At 53.9% G+C, this 21812-nt stretch overlaps 1 protein-coding gene across 1 annotated transcript; it reads right to left on the bottom strand.

The window, feature by feature from the left end:
- Positions 1-96: 96 nt before the first annotated feature.
- On the bottom strand, positions 97-20217 carry LAMC2 (laminin subunit gamma 2). The gene is made up of 23 exons (XM_062004087.1): positions 20062-20217; positions 15859-16047; positions 13358-13484; positions 12387-12485; positions 12000-12136; positions 11473-11595; positions 11165-11354; positions 10731-10843; positions 10205-10423; positions 9158-9337; positions 8124-8357; positions 7463-7599; positions 7015-7168; positions 6693-6898; positions 6345-6424; positions 5758-5895; positions 4885-5029; positions 4502-4651; positions 3899-4013; positions 3612-3811; positions 2857-3015; positions 2670-2769; positions 97-2297 (listed from the first exon to the last, which is right to left on the bottom strand). Exons 1-23 carry the CDS (start codon positions 20141-20143, stop codon positions 2047-2049), a joined length of 3528 nt encoding a protein of 1175 aa, XP_061860071.1. The 5' UTR covers positions 20144-20217; the 3' UTR covers positions 97-2046.
- Positions 20218-21812: the final 1595 nt, after the last annotated feature.

Raw genomic sequence — 21812 nt, 5'->3', positions numbered from 1 at the left:
TTTTTTCTTCTGTTGCTATATGAAAAAAGGTCATTGACAAAAACCAACTTTATCAGCAAAATGTTTAAATTATGTAATAAACAAAACAAAACAAAACGATGTCACTGGTGTCATTTCAAAACAGCCTCAAGACCGAGTCAACATGAAGAGCACAAGTGGCTGCGCTGCTGAGAGAACCAATGACCAAACTCACCCAAAACAGAGAGCTGGAGAAAATTAACCAGTAGGCAATATCCAACCAGAACTATTCATCAGTTATTCCCTCCTTCCTTTCAAAAAACTCAACTCAGGGAAAAAGAAAGTCAGGTCCATAATGCCTGTCCCTGTGCTGTACAACGGGGGAAGGCATGCCAGAGGCAAGAATACACTTAAATTAAGGTGTAAAGCACACATATTAGTTGGTATATCCTTATCAAGAAAAAGCACGGGTGTTGCTTTATCAGAGGATCAGAGCTAGCCAGGGTTGAGCATGTCCCCCAAAGTGGCCTCCTCCATCCAAGACCCTCTTTTTTCATCACCACCACACAGGTCAAGGGGCTTCAGCAGAGCTGACTTCCAGTGTCAGGTGCCTCTATTTCCCCCTGAAATGACCCCTAAAGGAAGCTGGGAGCTGTGTCAGACTGGAACTGGACTCACAGGAAAGCTGTGTGTGGCTGATGGGAGCACCATGTCTTCAGCTCTTCCAGGCCCTATCCAAATATACAGTGGGAAACCCTGTGGGCAATTACTTGTGCCTCTGAGAAACATCCAGCACCATGTGGGAGGGAGGGGAAAACGTGCAGCATCAAACCAGAGGCAGACACACATTCAAGACACTGTCTATGTTTTTAAACAGATCAAATCAGGATGCTGGCACACTAGCAGGATGGGGACAGGCTCAGACACAAGCCTGTGGCTGCAGACCCCTGGAGAAAGTCCTCATTGCTGTGACAACTCCTGAGTGCTTGTGCAGAGGGGATCCCACCTTGCTTTTTCCAGGCTCTGGGACACACAGGAAGCTGTCTGGTACCAAATTGACCAGTTTTGGAAGGATACGTTATGCTTGAGTGTGCAAGGGGATGGTAGGGAGACCTGTGCTTGCTCAGGGGGAGCTTTGACAAGACAGTCATCCCTCAGGGCCTTTGGGACTCAAAAAGAAGTGTGGGAGAAAGAAAAGGGACCCTTTTTGTCTGGCTGAAGGGAGCAGAAAGGACTTTCCACTGGAGTAGCTCCAGCAGTTCTCTGCTAACCTGCTAGCTGGGATCCCCTTTTTCCTCCACCTAGCACATCACCCCAGCATCTTTATTATTTATACCTTTAGCAGAAGAGTAGCCACCTCACTGAGAAGCACCATGGAAGACCTGCAGCTTAATGAAAAGGGTCATCAGCAGCACCTGGTGCTGAATCTTCAAGCCACAGCAAAAGCTGCACCACTCCCAGTGAGGTGAGGACTGAGCAGGCTGAAAGGAGTGAGCCATGTGAAGTATCACCAGTATCCCAGATCAAAAGTCATCTCTTTCAGCTGCATGCTCTTCATGCAGCTCTTCATGCAGCTCTTCATGCAGCTGACTTCCTGCCTGCTGAGCTACCAAAGGTGAGGAAGACCTTGTTAAGAACATGAGGAGATGGTGGTGCTGGCAGTGTCAAAAGTGAGGACAGAGACTAGTCCTGTGTGTGCCAGACCAGGAGGAGGGATCCACGGAGGATGGAGAACTTGTTAGCCATGAACTTCGGGTTCTGAACCATGCAAACTCCCACAGTTGATACGCAACCCCCATCTGCACCTCAGAAATGTTGTAGGAATGGGATGTTGTGCGGTCAGTAGCACCTTCACACAACCAGGCGTCTACTTCCTCCTGGGACCGAGGGACGGACCACTTGGAAAAATCAGGGACTCTCCAGGCCCAGAGTGACAATTCCAACTTCAGCAGCCACGCTGAGCTTGAGGCTAGGGATCAGTTCAACAGTGTCACATGCAGCCAGTCCTACCAGGTTTGGGGTGGGTAGCCGGACCAGGCTCACCTGCCTGCACAGCCTGGCAGGTGCTGCAGCCTTTCCAGAGCTCCCTCACGGCAATTCCATGGCTTTTGTATTATAACAGAAAGGAGGAAGACTCTTCTGGATATCCTCCAGGTTCTTAATATCTGCCAGGATCTCGTCAATGCTGCTCTCCAGCGTCTGCACCCGGCCCTTCTGCAGCATGGCCGTCTGCTCCAGGGCCAACATCTCCTCCTTCAGCTGGCTCATGCTGCTTTTGACTTTGCTAAAATTCATCTCCAGCTGCTTCAGGCCATCCTCGTCCACAGCACCAGGTTGGTCTGTTGCACAGAAGGAAAACAAGAAAGAGAATAATTCACAGAGGCTGAGGACTAGATCTTTCTAGATAGAATCATAGAATTGTTTTGGTTGGAAAAGATCTTGAAAATCGTTGAGTGCAACCTCTAACACCTCACTCTGCCAAGTCCACCACTAACCCATGGCCCTCAGCATCTCATCTACATGGCTTTGCAATATCTCCAGGGATGGGGACTCCCCCACCTCCCTGGGCAGATACTTCATCTCCATACGGCTGCCTGGCTCATTTGTAGGCACTGTCTGAGGCAGGTACTCCCCAGCTCCCAGCACTCCTGCCTTGACCCCAGCAGGGACCTGTCTCCATCCACATCCCACAGCAGCAGTGCAAAACCTACTCATCAGACGCAGCAGCTCTTCCATGGCGCTCAATGTCTCCTGCACGGCCACCCCTGCCTGGCCAGCCTTGGCATGGACTCTCTGAGCTTCCTCAGCTGTCTGAAAAAGGGAAGGTGGCAGCTGTAAGGCAAAGTTTCACCCAATGTCAACAGGGAAGGGGGCAAGGTGGGAAAGAAAGAGACCCACCTCCTGTATCACAGCAGCATCTCCCTCAACCTCCAAGAGCTTCCTCTCAAATTCACCATCCACTGCCTTGGCCTCACGCTGCAGGGTGGCTATTGCCTTCTCTAGGGCGAGGACACCATCAGCCGTCCTGTTGGCTTCCACCTTCAGCTGTGTGATCTCCTAGAAAGGCAAAGGGATTTTCAGAGGAGCAGAGCACATCTGAAATCCATCTGGGTGCACCACAGTGTGGAGCTGGTGGAAACTGCTTCCTTCCGCAGGGACCCAGAACTACTGCAGGCTTTCCTCTATCCTTCATGTACTCCCACCAGTTGCCTCAGAGAGTTGTTTCTATAATTACAGCTCAACTCCTGCAGACATCAGTGAACCCCTCAGGAATTACAACATACAGTCCGCGAGCCAATCCACTTCAGTGCCAGTTCTGGGAGCTCACAAGCCTGCCAGCAGCTCAGACTGTGGAAGTGAAAAATCGCCTTGGTAACCAAAATGTGGCTGCGAAGAGATGCCCCAGAGATCCCTGTGGGACAAACAAGCCTGCAAAGACCCCCAGGCACCAGTCATCTACAGCCCAACTCTGTCTCTGCAGGATCCACTACAGATAAACACTGGGTCCAAAAGTCAATGCATCAGGGCCACAAAAGTCAACACATTGGGTCTACAGTGAAGACCCATTGGAACTGTCAACCATTTCCTCTTCTTCCACCATTTTCTTTTCCAAACCCTTTTGTGCCAGCAGCAGCACCAGGGCTTGCTCTCACCTGCTGGATGCCCATGGTGATCTCCTTGGCCTCCTCTGCCACGCTGCCGGCTGCCTTGGATTCGGAAGTGGCGCTGGCCAGGATCGCTTCAGCTCGGTCCGTCCTCTCCCTGGCACTTGCAACCATGCTGCTGATAATTGGGAGCCTCCTCATGGCATCTTTGGCTTCCCTTTTCTTGTCATCTGCTTGCAGCTTAAACTCTGAAAGCAATGCATGGAAATGAAGCTGTGCTGCCTTTGGGAGATCCCACAAGGGAGGAGGGAAAGGAAGGGTTGCTAGGACATTACCCCGAAGGCTCTTCAGGATCTGTTCCACCTCGTAGAAGGTGGCGTTGCCAGTGCTCACAGCGTTCAGGGCTGTGCTCCTGGCAAGGTTGGCTCGAGACAGTAGCTGTGTCAGTGTCTACAACAGGCCAAAGGGACATAACAGGCAGATGAAGGAATGGTATGGGTGCATCAGACAGTCCCAGAGCAGTCTGCAAGGAGCTACACTAGAGGAGAAGATCATCAGCCTGCTCCCAAATGCCTGCTCTTGCTCCTGAATCAAAATCTGTCAGGAGAGGCTTGTGCCATTGTTCCCCAACCAGCTCCAGCCATCCTGAGTCATCTTAGCTCTAATCTCTGCACAAGCAGGTCTTCAACCTGCCTCGTATGGAGGAGACATGCAGAGGAGACCCTGCAGCAGCAGCTCCTTGCACACGGCAGGGTCCCCGCTGTCTCCAAGGAGACCAACGCCAAGTGGCTGCACTTCTGAGGAAGGGCACTACCACCGTCCCCTTTGGCAAACAGGCCAGGATAACACGTGGTAGCAGTGGTGCCACAGGCATCCCATCGAGGCTCCGGCTCATGCTGGAGACGACTCAAGCCGCAGTGCCTCGGCCAGCCTCTTACCGCTCTCTCGCCCTCTCCCCCTTGCAGCAGCTGCTTCATCTCCTCCTGCCAGCGCGCCGTGCGGCTCTGCAGCTGCCGGTACTGAGCCAGGTAGGTGTCTGCCAGGCTCAGGAGAGCGCTGGCCTCCTGCTTCAGACGGGTCGCTTCCCCCTGAAACACAGAGATGCATCTTGCTGGGAACCACGGCGAGCAGTGATGGATGCCTGTCCCTCGCTGCTTGTGCCACAGACAGCTAAAGGGGCAAAAGGGTGGAAGATGCACATCCAACGGCTCTGCCATGAGGATGGAGCCCTGGGAAGGGCCGAGCTGCTGGCAGGGGAGCAGGGAGGGTATAATGGAGAGCAAAAGGAGATCTTCTGGTTTCACAGGCACAAAGGCCTCACCTCAAAGGACCCGACATCAGTCATCGTCAGGCGGGACAGGGAGCTGAGGAGTACCAGGCTGCCCTGGTAAGCCTTGTCTGCCGCAGAGGCCATCCCATCAGCCTCAGCCTTCAGGCCTCCAGACAGAGATTTCAGTTCCTCGTACCTGCACAGATGAGAGGTTGAAGAGCAGGGTACTGGCCAAACTGTCAGCCTCCCACCACAGCATTAATGCTGCCTCCTTCACACTCTCCAAGGACCCGTGCAGATTTATCATGCAGGGGATGCCAATTGCAAACACCTCCCATAACCCAGCCCCTCCAAGCACCTCCAACCCACCCTGCCTCCTTGCTCCTGCTACAGAAACCCAAAGGTGTTTACCACCAGCTGAATCCTCACAGGCTCCCCAGCAGCTCTGATAATCCCTGCCCTACTACTGAATGTTTCCTCTGCATAGCCCCATGCAGATCTTTAACCTTGTTTGAGGCTGTCAATCTCATCCCACCACCGGTGTGCAAAAATCCCAGCACCACAGTGAGCTCTGGAGAGGCACCAGCCTGACCAGGAGAGTCACCAGACAACACGAGGCTAAACCTACCCTTGGCCTAGAGCCAGCCCAGATTTGCAACCACACGTGGATGTCACCTCGAGGAGCTTGCTCACACACACAGCACTAAACCCCTTCCCTTGGGAGCATCGTGGTCTGTGCAGTGGGAAGCAGATGCTCCACAGAGCTGCCAACCCTCTGTCTCCACCATCCAGACTTGCCAGTGACCCAAGTTCAAGCAAGGCCCTGCCTCCACTTGCACCTTTTTGCAGCTCAGCTGGGGAGGCAGGGAAGCTTGGCCACCCCCTCCTCCCCACCATACATCAGCAAGCACAGTCCCCACTCACTTGCCCAGCAGCCCTGGCAGAGAGCCTGGGGCATCCATCTCTCCACCGGCGGCCGCGCGCAGCAGCTCCAGCGCCTGCCTGGCATCCTCCTGCGCTGCCTGCGCCGCCTGCTCGATGGTGTTGGCAGCTTGCATGTGCCTGAAAAGCACAGGAAGCAGCTCCTCAGGAAGGTTTCCCACCTGAATTTTCTCCACCAACTTCCTTTTCGGTTGCATTGGGCGCTGCTGGGTCGCAGCCCCTCAGGAAACGCAGCGTGTTTGAGAAGGGGACGCATTTTGCTGCAGCTCCCAGGGGTAGAGGAGCACCAGGGGAAGACAGGTGTTGCCTGTTCCAACTCATGGGCCAAACTCTGACCCCAGAGATACTTCTAAAACACACCCAACATCACCTTCAAAGGCAGCCAAGGACAGCTTTGTAGGGCAGCAAAGCCAGCCCAGCAGCCACATCTCCCTCCTCCAGGGCTGGCACTGAGGCTGGGGCAGCTGCAGCCTGGTGGAGTAGGCAAGGACTCCAGAAAGGACCTTCTGAGCACCCAGCAGGATCTCTGTCCCTCTCCTCTCTCTCAGCTGATAGTAAGAGCAACTCACCTGTCTGCCAGTCTCAGAGCCTCCTGGGCCAGCATCAATAATTGATTAGAGCCCCCGGGAAGGTCTGAAGAGGGAACGGTCTGAGGAGGGAGGAAGAGAAACATGAGTGCTCTTCCTTCCATCTGATTCAGAAGCAAAAAAGCAAAATTGCAGCACATAAAACCTCCACAGTCTCCCCAGGACTTCAGCCACCACCCCTCCAAGTCCCAGCCCTACAGAAAGGGCCACAAGATTGTGCACTCCCAAAACAAATGTAATAACTGGAATATATTAAATCCTTGCTTTCTCCATGGATTTTTTTTCAGCCCCGGGCTAGACTAGGAGCATGTCACATGAGGATGCTCTTACCACCTGCTGCAGATCAGCTCTGCTGTGGTCCAGGTCCAGCCTGGCTCTCTCCAGCAGCCGCCGGGTCTCCTGCACCTGCCTCTCATACTGGCTTCCCAGAGACCTCAGTCTCTCCACCATTGCCTTGACCTCATCCAAGTGGCTCTGGGAGCTGGACTCTTGCCCCTTCATCCTGGCCACACGGCTTTCCAAAGATGTGCCAGAGGCTGGTGAGAAGCAAAGAGGAAGGCTGAAGAGAAAACATCACTGAGCAAAAAGACAACAAAACCCTCCCCTGACACAGACCAGATGGCCCCATCGCAGGGCAGCAGGTGGGCAGTACCTTGCAGTCCGAGGGCTTCCCCAAGGATGGTCCGCAGCATATCCTCAGCCAGCTGCATCCTCCCCTCCAGCCCCTGGCTCTCGGCCCCACCACCAGCCTGCAACTCCGAGAAGAGCCGCTCCAGCTCCAGCAGCTGCTGTGTGTACAGCTCCACCTGCAACCACAGCACACAGGGCCATCAGCCAGCAGGACACCAAGCCCTCACTGGGAACTGGGGCCCCAGTCCAGCCAGAGGATGGAGAGCAAAATGAGGGCTCATTTTTGGATGGGGCACCACAGGCCAGCAGCTCTACATCACTGGGTTTTTAGGATTTTAATTGGGTGCAATCCCAGAGTTGAGCTGCAGCCTGCAAAACCACTTCTTACTGGCAGCAGGAGGTGCTTGAGGGCAAGTGTATCACCGCACACCTTGCATCTCAGGGGCCCCAGGGCTGGCACAGATGCTCACCTGGGCTTTCACCTGACTGTAGCAAGCTGGGCATTCACTTTCTTCACAGCGAGGACCCTCGAAGCCAGGCTTGCAAATGCAGCTCCCGTCACTCTCACACTTCAGGGGCTCAGCACCAGGCAAGTCACAGGCACAGGCTGTGGGTTGTAGTAGCACAAGTTCAAAGGAGCCTGTCTCCACCTCAGGTGTCAGCACATCCTTCCACCCACTTTCTCCCCCTGCTTTCCTACCTCTGTTTAGCCCTGTGCTCCAGTTCCTGCTCTCTGCTCCTGCTCTCCAGATTAGACTTTTATAGAACCACAGAATCATTTTGGTTGGAGAAGAACTTTAAGATCAAGTCCAATCACTAGTCTCACACCTCCAAGCCCACCACTAAACCATGTCCCTCAGCACCTCAGATACACAGCTTTTCAACATTTCCAGGACTTCACCACCTCACTGGGCACATGAGGGCAGTGTCTAACAACCCTCTCAGGGAAGATTCTTTTCCTAATCTCCAACCTAAACCTCCCCTGGAGAAAAATGAGGCCATTTCCCCTTATCTTGTTACTTGGGAGACTAGCTTTCACCTCGCTACAACCTCCCCTTCCCATCAAGCCACCCTGCGCTCCAGCATGGATTTTCTTGCTCATCACTAGCTCACACAGTGCCTGGCTCTCACCTCTGCACTTGTCGGCAGGGTCGGGGGCCAGGGGGTTCCCGAAGAAGCCGTCCTTGCAGCGGTCGCAGTAGAAGCCGGCGGTGTTGTAGATGCACTTGAGGCACTCGCCTGTCCGGCGGTCGCAGTTGCCCACGGCGTTGGGCTCCACGTTGCCGTTGCACTGGCACGGCTGGCAGGGCCGGGACGCCGCGGGGTCTCCAAAATAGCCGTCAGCACAGTACTCACAGTTGGCCCCTGGGAAAGCAGAGATGAGAACCTCATGCTCTTGCCTAGAAGGCAGAGGCTGTTTTGCTGCTTCTGCCTCATGGAAATGGGGATAGTCAGCCTCCTCAGGATAAGCACACGAGCATCTCGACTCTCTTTCCCTTCACGGCCAATGCACGATGCACCAGGCAGGCTCTGGAAAGCTGGGTGCAACAACTGACCTCAGGTAAACCATTTCATGTTGTTTTTTCATTATTTTCTATTCTGTTTCCTCTCCACTCATCCTTTTCCCATCCACATTATCTGTTTAGATAAGAACCTTTCCTAGCACAGGGCAATATGTAGGTACACAGCTCTTGGGGCTGAAATGTTTTTTTGCAGGCAGGAACGGGGATGCCATAGCCAAACCAGGCTCAGATGGGATGATCCACCCAGCTCCCAGCATCCAGAATCTCAGAACAGCTGGCGTTAAAAGGCACCTCTGGAGATCATCCAGTCCAATCCTCCACTAAAGTAGGTTCATCTTGATCAGGTCACACAGAAACATGTCCAGGTGGGTTTGGAAACCTCCAGAGGTTTCTCCACACCCTCCCTTACCTGTACACCAAAGAAGTTTCTCCTAGTGTTCCAGTGGAACATTACCCATTGTGCCCAGTGTGCCCGTTACCCATTGTCCTGTCACTGGGCACTATAGAAAAAAGACTGGCCCCATCCTCTCAACACCCACACCCTTGACACCTTCCTGGCTCACCAATGCCTGCACCTCCCTGCACAGCAGGCAGAAGCTCTGGGAAAAGGTAGAGCAGAAGGGATGTGGAGAAGGGCATTACCAGCAGCTCCACGGGGGCAGTGGTCACAGATGACCTCCTCACTGCCCGGCACCACTGAGCAGCCCTGGCCATTGCTGCAGGGACATGCCCTGCAGCTGTGTGGTGGCTGGGGGTCTTGGTAGAAACCCAAGGAGCAACTGGCACTATTGTCCACGTTTTCATCTCCTGAGTAGCATTCACCTGAAAAGGGAAGGAAAGAGTTTAGGGCAGCTTGCTCTCACCCTCCCACCACCAGCCTCTCAGCCACTCTTTGCTGCTGGCCATGCCACCCATTGCAGCACAAGCACTCATGGCCCAGCATCCTCCACCAGACATTTTGAGATACACACACCGACCCATACATGCTCCATTTCATCACACAGGAAGGACCATTTCCTGCTCCTGCAATGCGAGACCCCACTGGGAGCCCGTCCCAGGGCAGGAAGGTTCGCTATCACCACTCAAAGGTGTCTGTGTCTTCCTTTCATAGCTCCTGAGGAGCCAAACATTGCCTTCTGTGCCTCCTGCTTAACAATCAGGTATTTGGAATTTCCAGTTCAGACTTGGCAAATACCAACAGCTTAGCTTGGCAGTACTTTGGCTCTGCGTGGCAGCACTGGCGGCTATTTTAACAAGATGGGTAGTATAACATATTCACATTGCTGGTATCTGCTCACAGCACACAGAATCACAGAACAGTTTGGGTTGGAAGGGACCTTTAAAGGTCATCTAGTCCAACCCCTCTGTCATGAGCAGGGACATCTTCAACTAGATGGGGTTGCTCAGAGCCCTGTCCAACCTTACCATGCTTACCTTTAGAACAAAAAGTCAGAAGAAAAATGTTCCATGCTCTCCAGGTAATAACAGATGCTCTATTTCCCCTCTATGTCTGACTGCAGCCCTTCTAGGCTCTGGGCAGCACTATCTGTGATGTCTCACCCCCACTCCAGGTCAGCAGTCTCAGCCCACCCAGTGTCCCACGACCCCCCAGCTCAAGCACCAGGACACAAGCAGCCGCGCGCGATCCCACCCGCCCCACGCGCACAGCGTGGCCGTGGCCGCTCTCACCGCTGTCGGGGTCACAGAGTCCTCCCCCCTGGCAGTTGCAGGGCACGCAGACGCTGAAGGGCCCCGTGCCAGGGGCACGCCTGCGGTAGCCAGGGGCACACCGCTCGCAGAACTGGCCCCGGTAGCCCACGGGGCACTCGCAACGCTCCACCCAGGGAGCGGGAACGCCGGCCACGGGCTGTGCTGACACCAGGGTGACGTTGTCGATGTAGCCAGTGCCTGGAGGGAGGGACAGTGGTCACCTGGAGGGGACAACAGCTCCACCTGCACCTCCCTCACACCCAGGACCCACGCAGGTCCGTGTTCCATTACGACGCCCGCAGGCAAACAGGAGGGCCGAGGCTCTGCTGGCCCCACTGTTGCCATCCTGCTCAGTCTCTTCATAATTTGACTTTGCTCATCTTAGGGGCAGTTTTAAAAATGGTTGGATTTTAATAACTTTTAGCAAAGGTGTCTCTGCCTGGAGACTTGGTGTCTCTAGCAAAGAGAAGCCAACCTTGTGCTTGCAAGCTCTCCCCCCACTTACTGTACTCCCCAAAGGTGGCTCGGATCCAGAGAGCTGTCAGGTTTCCCAGCAGCCTGCGATATTCAAAGTGATTCAGCCTCGGGCTCCACTTGCTGCTCAGGTGCTCATCCAACCTGCCCATGGGAGGGAGGAGAAGTGGAATTCATTCCAAGAAAATGAGATGCCTCATCAAGAAAATGTGGCAGCCTTCACTCATCTCCCTTCTGGACTCAGGGCTTCAGGGAACAACCTCCACTCACACGACTGACCCCAAGCAAAGTACCCAGCCAAACCTCAAGACAGATTTTCTCTTGCCTCTCTCACAATGTAACCTCCTCATCCAGGAGAGAAGCACCTGGGGTGCATGCATCCAGCCCAAACTATGCAACCATTTGCCACCTCTAAGGGATCATAGTTGAATCTTGCTCACCCTGCTCCAAATGCCCCCCTTTTACCTGAAGGTGTATGTCTGGCTGACGCCACAGGGCAGGACGTTCCCCTGGGGCAGGAAGGAGGCAGTGATCCTCAGGCCATCTCCTTCCAGGACCACATCGTGTGGAGATGGCTGGCGGCCGCCCCGGTCCAGGCGGTAGTCGAAGGAGAGAGTCTGGCCATAGCTCAGCTGCTGGTTCCCGAGGAACTTTGCTGAAGGAAGAAAATGAAAGGCTTCAGATCTTGCCTTCCTCCTAAATGCCTGAGTCACTGGGTCTGACCAAGCACAGGGGACACCATCACTGCTCCCCCTCACTAATCCCACACTTACCAGGGGCCATGAAGTATATGGGCTCTGGTGTCCTTGCTGCTATGTAGGCATCCTCGTGGCGTGGGGACCACTGCAGCTTGGCCGAGGAGCCACTTTCATGGACACCTCTCCAGCCTTCATCACCTAGAACACCAGCAAGGAGCAGTCAGCAGGGAGAAGGAAGGTGTTTCCAGGACTAAAGCTTTCTCAAGCTTTATCTCATCAAAACCCTCCAGCTTCCTACCCCTTGACCTCTGAGAGGACAGCACACATATCCCCGCATCTGCAAATATCTGCACACATATCTGATGCATCTGAAAACAAGCCAGGCTGGGCATAGAAGTTTCCTCCCAAGTGGCAAGAAAGACACAATGAAGCAAGCCCTACACTCCCTGCCACCCTTGCACCATACGATCACACCATCCCATCCATCAAAGCACAGGGGGACCCAGAGCCAGACGGTGAGCCACGTGGCTCCTCCAGCATGTCAGAGGGAAGGGTTGGCAAACATCCCCAGGAGCCATAAGGATCTCCTGCTTGGGCTTCACCTCGCTGGAAGGTGGAGGTGATGTTGTAGACGCTGTAGTTGTCCGCGCTGGCACATACATCTGAGTGTCCATAGCAGAAGCAGGGGGAGCACCCCGCAGGGTTTCTGGCGTCCAGGTTATAGAAGCTCCGCTTGCACCTGGGGAACACCAGAAAGTGACAGCACTCAAGTCCCTTTTCTCCTTTTCTGTCTGCTTTCAAGAATCTTATCTCATTTTCTGTCTGCAAACACCCACCCCTGGCAGAGCTGCAGACAAACACCTACTCGCCTCTGTCAGCACTGCAGACACCCATCCATCCCTGGCAGAGCTGCAAACAAACACCTACCCGCCTCTGTCAGCACTGCAGACACCCATCCATCCCTGTGAGCTCTACAGGCATACACTCACCTCTGGCAGTGCTCGCCATCAGCACTGGCCTTGCAGACACAGCGGCCCGAGACGCAGCCCCCAGCGCTGCCTGCTGCATCACACTCGCACTGTGGGCTCCTGCAACAGGGACAGCAGCAGCCTCCACATGGAGCTCAGGGGTCCCAGCTGTTATACAACACAGTGAAGAACCAGCCCCCCAGCTACCAGTCCCACACTAGAAAGGGGGAAACAATCAGCAGAGCCACCTCTAAGTAATCCAGCTGCAGCATAACAGATGCCAGGCTGAGATGCTGCCCAACGCTCCTGCCCCAGGGCACCCCAGAGCATCCAACCCACCTACAAGAGCAAAGAGAAGCTCTACTAAGCTTAATAAACCTTGGCTGAGCTCCAACAGGCAGCAACATCAAAGAAGGTGCAGGCAGGAGGCCAAGCATAGCAGTATGGCTGAAGGCAGCCATCTCATCCACACTGTTTGCTGGGGGCCCCAAAGGAGCAATGAAAGGGTGAAGCAAGTACTGTGCTGAGGGAGATAAACCAGAAATGCTTCAAAAGGTGTTTAAAGAGGGATTATTGCAAAGGAAGGGGTTGATTTTTGCCTGCACATTTCTGCAGGGGGGCAGTCCTTGCAAGTGGCACTGGCACCAGACAGACCCAGATGTAGGCAGGTTCTGTTTCATCGGCTTGCCTGGCTGCTGCCTGCTTGGTGTTGTCTGGGTAATAAAGCAATCTCCTCAGAGTGTGGTTAAGCTCCAATTTTGATGCTGCTGTTGTGCAACAGCAAGCTCTGCAGGCTGAAATGGAGGGCCAGCCCTGCTCCAGCCTGGTCTCTCCTGGCAAGGTCAGCTTAAGGCTATTGGCATGTTGCCATGGAACAACTGCCTCTGCCCTTGCACAGGGTGGTTGCAGCCAGCACAGGCTCTTAACAGCAGCTGGGAGAAGCTCTGGGCCCTCCAGTTGTCCCTGTGCCACTGCTAGTAGCCAGCACTTACTGTCCACTCCAGCAGCCAGCCTCAGACAGGGACTCAAAGCCTGGCTGGCACTGATCACACTTCTTGCCCATCACACCAGGTTTGCAGCTGCACTGGCCGTTGCTGTCACACTGTGGGCTGAGGGAGCCTGTGGAAAGAGGGCAAGGAGAGGTTTGAACGGGCACGTTCCTTCACTCTCTGACTGGGCAAAGCACCACACCATCACCGTGGCAGCAACCCAGCCCTAGGTCCCCCTTGAGACCCCAGCACCAGGATGAGACACTAGGTCTGGCTATTAAAGGTGCCCCAAGCCTCCCTAGCTGACGCACAGAAACTTGGAGGAGATAAATCCCAGCAGATATTGACCAGCTGCCCTGGACAAGGCTCCTCTTCCCCACCATAAAGGTCATTGTGAAGGACAAGATGGACTCGAAGGCACTGCAAACCAAGTAGAAAACTTATTCTTCTTTGTCAGACTCACTGCTAGTAGACATTGGTAGAACTTGATTCTCATGGCTTCACAAGGATTCTGTGGGGCTGAAGGCCATAGCAGGATCTTTGGTTTCTGCCCCAGTGCTGTGCACACACAGGTGCTGAGGGAAGAGGATGCTGGAGCCACAGGCAGCCATCCTGCCCCTGGGCCTTCCTGCACATCAGCATGGATAGCAGCCAAGGATATTCACCCTCCCACCACCTTAAAGCCCATTGCTCTGTCCTGTTGCCACTTGTTTTTCATATTTGGGTGGTAAATGTAGTGACCTTCCTGCACAGACACAGGCCAGCAAGCATTTCAGTATCTTCAGAACCTCTGTGCAAGATGTACTTGCAGAACAAGCCAAAGTCTGATGACAATGAAGAGGTCATTGTATCTCTTGCAGACCCACCATATGATCCATGGAAAACACCCCAGAGCTAGAAATCCCATCTTGCAGCCCCATGGCCTGCAAAAAGCCACAGGAGGAGCTGGAGAGGCTGAAACCTCCTATCTGTCCCCAGGCACCACAGCACTTTACACACAGACCCTACCCTGAGCCACAACACAGATGTACCCGGGAATTATCCTTTCACTTTGACCAGTCAATTAAAAGCCTTTGCAGAGCTGCCAAACGTTGTGACATCAGGAAGCAGCAGCCCTGCTCACACAGCCCATGAAAGCCATCACTCCCTGCAGCGGGGTTTGGCCACTGGCCATGAGATAAGGACGGCAGCTGGGAGGAGAGGGCAGCCCCCAGCAGGCATCAGCGAGTTCATGGCCACCAGCCAAATTCAGGGCAGAGCAGAGCAGGCTCCTTCCTGGCGAGGCAGGGGTCGCTGACAGAGACTCTGGAAGGAAGGGATCCCATCCAGAGACCTTGACAGGCTGGGGAGGCCCTTGTGTATCTCATAAAGTTAATTAAGGTCAAGTACAAGGTCCAGCACTTGGATCAGGGCAATCCCAAATATCAGTATGGGCTGGGGGATGGGTGGGGAGCAGTCCTGTGGAAAAGAACTTGGAGGTATTGATGAGTGAAAAGTTAGACATGAGCTGGCAGGCCAGCAAGCCAACGGTGGCCTGGGTGCATCAGCAGCAGCGGGGCCAGCAGGGCCAGGGAGGGGATGTTCCCCTCTACTCCCCTCTCCTGAGACCCATCCTGGAGCTCTGTATCCAGCTCTGGGGGCCCAGCACGGGACAGACAGGGACCTGTTGGAGCAGGGACAGAGGAGGCCATGGAAACGGGCAGAGGGCTGGGACACCTCTGCTGTGCAGGAAGCCTGAGGGAGTGGGGATTCTTGTAAGACCTTACTACAGCCTTTCTACATATAAAGGGGGCTCAAAGTACAAAGATGAGCTTTGCAAAGGCTTTTATAATTGTATCATAAAAGTGAAAGGATAATTCCTGAGTTGACAGTGTTGTGCCTTGCAAGGCGACATGGTGCAAACACAGACTTGTTACCAGAGCCTGTAGTGACAGAGCAAGGGACACAGGTTTCAAACTGAAAGAGGGTGGGTTTAGACTGGACATAAGTAATGTTCTATGATGTGGGTGGTGAGGCAGTGGCACAGGTCACCCTGTGTTGTTGCTGAGGATGCCTCACCCCTGGAAGTGTTCAGAGCCAGGATGGATGGGGCTTTTAGCAACCTGGTCTAGTGGAAGGTGTCCCTGCCTCTGGCAGGGGGGTTGGACTAGATGATCTTTGAAGGTCTCTTCCAGCTCAAACCATCTTGTGAGTCTGTGCTTATTTTGGGGGTCAGGTGGCTCTTGAAGCCTGGGTGCAGACTGGAGCTGCTGAGAGGTTTGAAACTCCTAGCACCAAGCAGCAAAGCACCCAGAAGGAGGAGAAGCAGCTCCTGCGACTTCCAGTGCAGCAGCACAGCGCTGGCACCTCCCAGACAAGTCCCTCTGGAGCCACGCTGGCCCCTCTCACTGCTGTGCTGCGAAGCCTGACCAGGTCCATGTGCTTGCACACAGGGGCAGGCGCTCTAATCCCCCCAGCCCTGCTCCCCCGTGGCCTCCCAGCAGCCGTGCCGTGCCGTGCCGTACCGTGGGGGTGGCAGTGGCAGGGCAGGCAGCAGAGCCCCCCGTGCTGTCGGAAGAAGCCGTCCTTGCAGCGCTCGCACCGGGCGCCTGCCGTGTTGCCCGCGCAGCCCAGGCAGCGGTACCCGTTCCCTGTTTCCCTCAGCAGCTGCCAGTCGAAGATGCACTGCCTGGACATCCCGTTGCAGTCACACACTGAGGAGAGAAGAGAGAGAGAGAGACACATCTCACATGATGCTTAGAGATGAAGGCACCAGCTACAAAGCTCTAAACCCACCCTGATAGTCAAGGAGCAAGCCCGGGCGATGCAAACCTCTCCTCTTGCTCTGCTAATAACAAGCCCTGTCCCCACATCTCCGTGCTTATCCCCTTGTGCCTGTGTCCATCAGCCCCTCCTGTGCCACCAGTGCCCACAGTGATGCTGGATTTCACTGCCAACACAGCTCAGGACATACACGCCTGCCCTGCTTCACAGTGCAGCATGGCATGGGATGTTCATCCTTTCGGAGGCCTTCCAACACAATGAGGCCTTTCAATAAGCAGAAATGGTTAAAAAACCTCCAAAATATCAAAACAAACCCAAACCTTGTCCTGAGAAACACGTGGAGTATCTTAGGGGTGACTTCAGGGAAAAGGGAAGGATCCCTGAGGTTATGTTTTGCTTCACCTGGCCTCTGACCAGGAGTGAGCCCAGAAGGAAGAGCTCAACCAGCTTCCACCAAGTCCTTCCACTCAGATCTGCAGTGCAAGTGTCCTCCCAGGCAGGTACAGGGGTGATGAGGAGTGGTTTGTGATCAGAGGAGCTTGGCAGAAACATGCCAGCAGAGAGGTGGGTTAGAAAGAACAATTTTAAAAGGACCTTTGTTCCAGATGAGTTCCTTACCTCCACTGAGGAGAGCAGACATGGCTGAGAAATCGGTTGGCAAAGACAGGCAAGAGGAAGAAACACCCTGAGAGAAAATGCAGGGTCTGTAGGGCCTGATGGAGAGCTGCTGCAGACCACCCTGATGCTGCCATGGGATCCTCAGTCTCCCTCTGAGAAATTCTACTCCCTGCTGACCTCCTTGGGACACAAAAGGCCATCCCCAGGTGCCCACTCTCAGCTCAGGTCACCTCTCACAGCACAGGGAGGTGAAGGAAATCCCAAGGCAAATGGAAACCCACCACATGGATGCAGATGGTGGGTTGTACTTGATACATGTGGAGTCTCTTCCTTTCCAGTGCTCTTCTGACACAGCTTAGCCCGAGGATACAAAGTCCCTGTGCTCTGCATCCGTGATTCCCAGGAGCAGGCAAAGCTCCCTGCGCTCATGGCCCAAGCACGCTCACACCTGGGCACGGCCGCCTTCCCACATGCCCATTAATGTGCACATACCAGACAAAGGCACTCAGCAAGCGGCAGCCCAGCCCGCTGCCAAGAACAGAGATGACCTCATGCACCAGCAAACAGGGAGAGATTTTTCCAGCTTTGGCAAACCCCATTTTTCCCTTGCAGCTCAGCTGCCAGGAGACAGAGACCTGGCTGTGGAAGGTCTTCTGCCACCCCAGCCTGCTGGACCTGTGGGTGCAGAAGTCCTGTGTCTTAGGGTATGAGAAAGCATCTAGAGCCTCAGTGGACATCATTGGTGACCAAAGTTCAAAGAAAATAGAAACAACCCACTGAGAGCAGCAGCACAGGATTTTCTCAATTTGCACTCACTTTCACAGCCTCCCAGAATGGTCGGAGTCGAAAGGGACCTCTAGAGATCATTTAAGTCCAACCCACTGCTAAAGCAGGTTCCTCTCCATCAGGGTACACAGGAACATGACCAGATGGGTTTGGAAACCTCCAGAGAAGAAGCCTCCACACCCTCCCTGGGCAGCCTGTGCCAGGGCTCCCTCACCTGAACAACAAAGAAGTTTCTCCTCATGTTCCAGTGGAACTTCCCGTGTCGCAGCTTGTGCCTGTTACCCCTTGTCCTGTCACTGGGCACCACAGAACAAACACTGGCCTCATCTTCTCGACACTCATCCTGTAGCTATTTGTCAGTATTGATAATGTCCTCTCTCAGTCTTCTTTCAAGAGAGATGTTCCAGAGTTCTCATCATCTTGGTAGACTCTGCAGAAGTTCTCCAAGGTCACTTTCAGAGAGGGACTGTTTGGGGGTGATCCCACCCCCCATCCCTCCACACTAACGCTAGAATATTCTCAAGTTGGAAAGGACCCATAAGGATCACCAAATCCAGCTCCACCCACACATCACTCTGTGTCTACGTAATGCAGAGGATTTAACTGGGTTGCTAAATTACAGGCATGAGCACCATTGCCCCAGGGAATGAAAACCTTTTCTCAGTTTTCCCTCTAAGGCTGCAGCACATTAAAAGCCAGCTCTCCAGCCCTGGCATGGAGTCAGTTCTTGCTAATCTGGAACCATTTAAGATGCTGTTGCAGTTTAGTGCCACCACCTCACCAGTACAGCTGTTACTGGTCTTCTCCCAGACACCTGAGAGCTCAGGCAGATGAACCTGTACCAAGAGCGGGGCACTGGAATTTCTGAGGTGTAGCATGGAGTAGCTGATGGAAGATGAGAACCAACCGAGTAAAGAATCACTTTTGTATCCAGGTGCCCTGAGGCTCTGCTCTGAGACAATCCAGTTCTCAGACAATCAGGGCTCCATAGAAGAGAAGTTTTGCAGTGCTACATTGGGATGAAGAAGGTCTGTGGCACATATCTGGCAGGACATCACTCTCCCAGCTCCTACCCAGCAGAGTAAAGCATGAAAAATGCTCATTTGCTGTGCTGAGACAAATTCCCATGTCAGAAAGGCTTAGAGAAGGAAATGGGCAGCTGTGAACATTTTAAACTATCATCTTAAATTCACAAAATAAGGTTGACCAAGGAGCAGATTCAATGGCCCTGTACATACAAGCTGCTCTGCAAAGACTATTCTGTCCATCAAGAGAGCTTTGTATGCAATGAAGCCTCCGGGATAACACAAGCCCTCCCCTGCTCTGTGCTCTTGGGACGGCTGTCCCACCTGCTACCCCAAGTCCCACGTTCCCTCACTCCCGACTTCACAGCTTTCTTGCTGCAGGAAGAGCTGCCTGTGTCTCCTGCAGCTCCACCAGCGTCAGCCAGGAGAGAACACACACCTGGAGCCAAAAGCCGCTGTTTGGTGCCTTCTCCGTTCCAACACACTGACTTGGGCACCTTGCTGGCACAGCTGAGCTCTAACCTCCACACTCACAAGCATGTGAATCACAAGTAGGCACCCAGCACCGGGAGCAGAGGAGTAACAGCACAGGAGAACTCACAGCAGGATTTTAACACTTGCATGCAATTAAGGGTGCTGCAATAATTATCCAAGTAGCACATTAAGCAAATCAAGTTGTTCCATTTTTTTTAGAACAACCACAAAACCCAGCACTGTTTTCCCCTACCATGACACACAGCACTTGAAGAAAACTGACAGAAAGCCCACTGCAAGGCCAGTGACTGTATTTCAGAATGCCAGTACTACAGACCATTAAAAAAACCCCAGAAGTCGCTCAGTATTTACAAAAGATACATGAAAACACAACTCTGGCCAAACATACCCATCTCTAGACCACACACCAAGAGGACTCAGACCCCAACCCTGATTTCCCACTGGGCTGAAGGCAGTTTAACGTCTCTGCATTTCACATTCTGCTACAACTGCACATGCGAGGGGATCCTCAGGATTTCTGAGGCTCACCATTGGTCTACACATCATGGGAAACTCACGGGGTTGTGGGCAACTTGTAAGTCCCATGGACTTGCACAAAATACAAGCACCACACGTGTTGCTACAGCAAACTGGATCCTGGATGCTTCCAGTTCTTCCTCAGTCTTAGGGAAGGTTTTGGTTACAGCAGATCAGCCACGCATTCCCTGGGCAATGCTCATGCCCCGATCCCACCCAAGTAGCAAGGCTTCATACTGAAAGCAATAAACTCATTGCAAATAAATAAGTTACTAAAAGGGCATGCCCATAAAAAGCCTCACCAGTCTCAATGCTCATGGGATATTTAAACCCTGAGGAAATGTAAGGAGAAGCACCTTCAGACCCAGTTTTAATCCCAAAGGCAGAGGGGTGAGCACCCTCGCTGGGTGTGCAGAACCCACCGGCTCTCGGTTCCCAGCACCAGCCAGGCTGTGGGCACAGCCCCAGCAACAGCAAGAACAGCCAACCACGGCAAAGCCTCACCTTCTGCTCTGCTGGCACTCAGGGCTGCGGGCAGGAGAAAGGCCAGGAAGCAGCAGCGGGGCAGCAGGCAGCCCCCGGCCATGGCTGCTGGCTGATCCGACAGGCGACGGCCGGGCTCACCGACGGCTGCTCACGCCTTTCTTTCCTCCTCCGTGTGTTTTTTATCGTCTGCCCCACCTGCGTCACTCCCAGGAGGAAGAGCGCGTGTGCCGTGGGCTGACTCAGCCCCAGGCGGCCGGGGAGCCCAGCCCAGCCAGTGCAGACAGGGCCGCACGCGCCCGCCCCACGCCCTAGAGAGAGGCAGCGGCGGGACACAGCGCCGCGAGGAGCCCTGGCCTGCACCTACCTTGGGTGCCAGCTCACGGGGAAACGTGAAGTGTGGCTCCCTCCTCCTGTGTTTCCCATTCCCCTAGCTCCATCCCACCCGCTGCCGCTGCCTGCATGGGCAGGGCAGGGGTGCTGCCTGGGAGGCCCGAGCTGCCCGGGCACGCAGGGAGACAAATGAAACACGATGAGCTCACGGGAAGCCTGGGGAGGGGGGACGGGGGGGCTGTCTGCTCACAAGCCAGGTCCCGCCAACCAACCTGTAGGAACAGGGCTCAAAACCAGGCAGAAGAAGTAACTAGTGGGACTCATGGGCAAGGGCTGCTGGGGAGGCCGAGAGACCTCAAGGACAGTCAGCTCAGACGCTACTCAGAAAGAAGATCTATCAGAATTTACCAGACAAGTGTCAGCTTCAGGAAATCCCCAGACCTGGAAATGGGGTAGAGGCTGGGATCATCACTCACATGTTTGCTTTTGCTCCAGAGATGAAAAATGAGATTAGATGGGTCCTCAGCCTGTTGTAGTAAAACTATCATTACACTAGAAAGAGGGGGAGGAACAGAAACAGAGAGAAAATGTCTTGCCTGAGGTCACTGATGGAGCTGGGATAAGGACAGCAGGCTCCACAGACCCAGGTCCATCAGCATTTAAGTCTCAAGAGTAATCAACAAGCCATGCAGACATGAAGGCAAATTCCACCTTGTTCCTTGCCTTTGCGTCGGGGGACATGACCACTCCACAGGGGAAGAGAAAAATCCAGAGGCAGGGGTCCCTCCTAGTCCTGCATGCATCAGGATAAGTGAGATACTGGCACATCCACCTGACCTGCAAAAGCAGCCCACCAGAGGGTCACAAGGAAGAACGGACCCTTGTGCTGCACCACAGCACCTCCCCTACTTACACCTACTGTCACAAGCGATAGCAGATGGTCCGTGAGCACCTTGAGATGGAAGATAGGCATCTAACAAATTTACCCCAAGACACAAGTTGCTGTTCTGGTCACCCTCACCCTCTGCATTGGGGTCTGAAACTTAACCCAGCGGTACTGACAGGCTGCTCCTTTGAGAGCTAACAGGTGACTAACACGTAGGTCCTCCCTGAGCCTCTCACACTGCCCAGCAGCCTCCAGACACCTGGAGCTGACTCAGAGGGCTTTCCTCCACAGCTCCCTGTGATCTCATGGGCACAACCAGCCCAAGTGCACATCTTTGCACCACCCTCTGCCAAGCTTACCTGCCTCCACTGCTTGAGTCAACTCTCTTCTACAAACAGGCTGCTTCCTTTTAACATAGTCCACACAAAGGAACCCAGCTTCACGAACACCCTGGTGGCACATTGGGTTCGGTACACAAGGTTGTCTTTTCTGGCTTAGGGGGGTTAATTTATTTTTGGATTTTTTTAAGAAGGGAGCCAAAGCCAGTTTCAAT

The sequence above is a fragment of the Colius striatus genome, chromosome 10 (assembly GCF_028858725.1).
Source record: "Colius striatus isolate bColStr4 chromosome 10, bColStr4.1.hap1, whole genome shotgun sequence".
NCBI lineage: Eukaryota > Metazoa > Chordata > Aves > Coliiformes > Coliidae > Colius > Colius striatus.
Note: the sequence above shows the minus strand (reverse complement) of the source record. Positions and strands in the feature narration are given on the sequence as shown.

Coding starts and splice junctions, on each gene's coding strand:
- LAMC2 (XM_062004087.1), bottom strand. CDS start 20,143: ATGGCCGGGGGCTGCCTGCTGCCCCGCTGCTGCTTCCTGGCCTTTCTC. Junction 16,048..20,061: donor GAGTGCCAGCAGAGCAGAAG/GTGAGGCTTTGC, acceptor TTCTCTCCTCAG/TGTGTGACTGCAACGGGATG. Junction 5,030..5,757: donor CTGCCAGGGCTGCTGGGCAA/GTGAGTGGGGAC, acceptor TCATCTGTGCAG/GTACGAGGAACTGAAATCTC.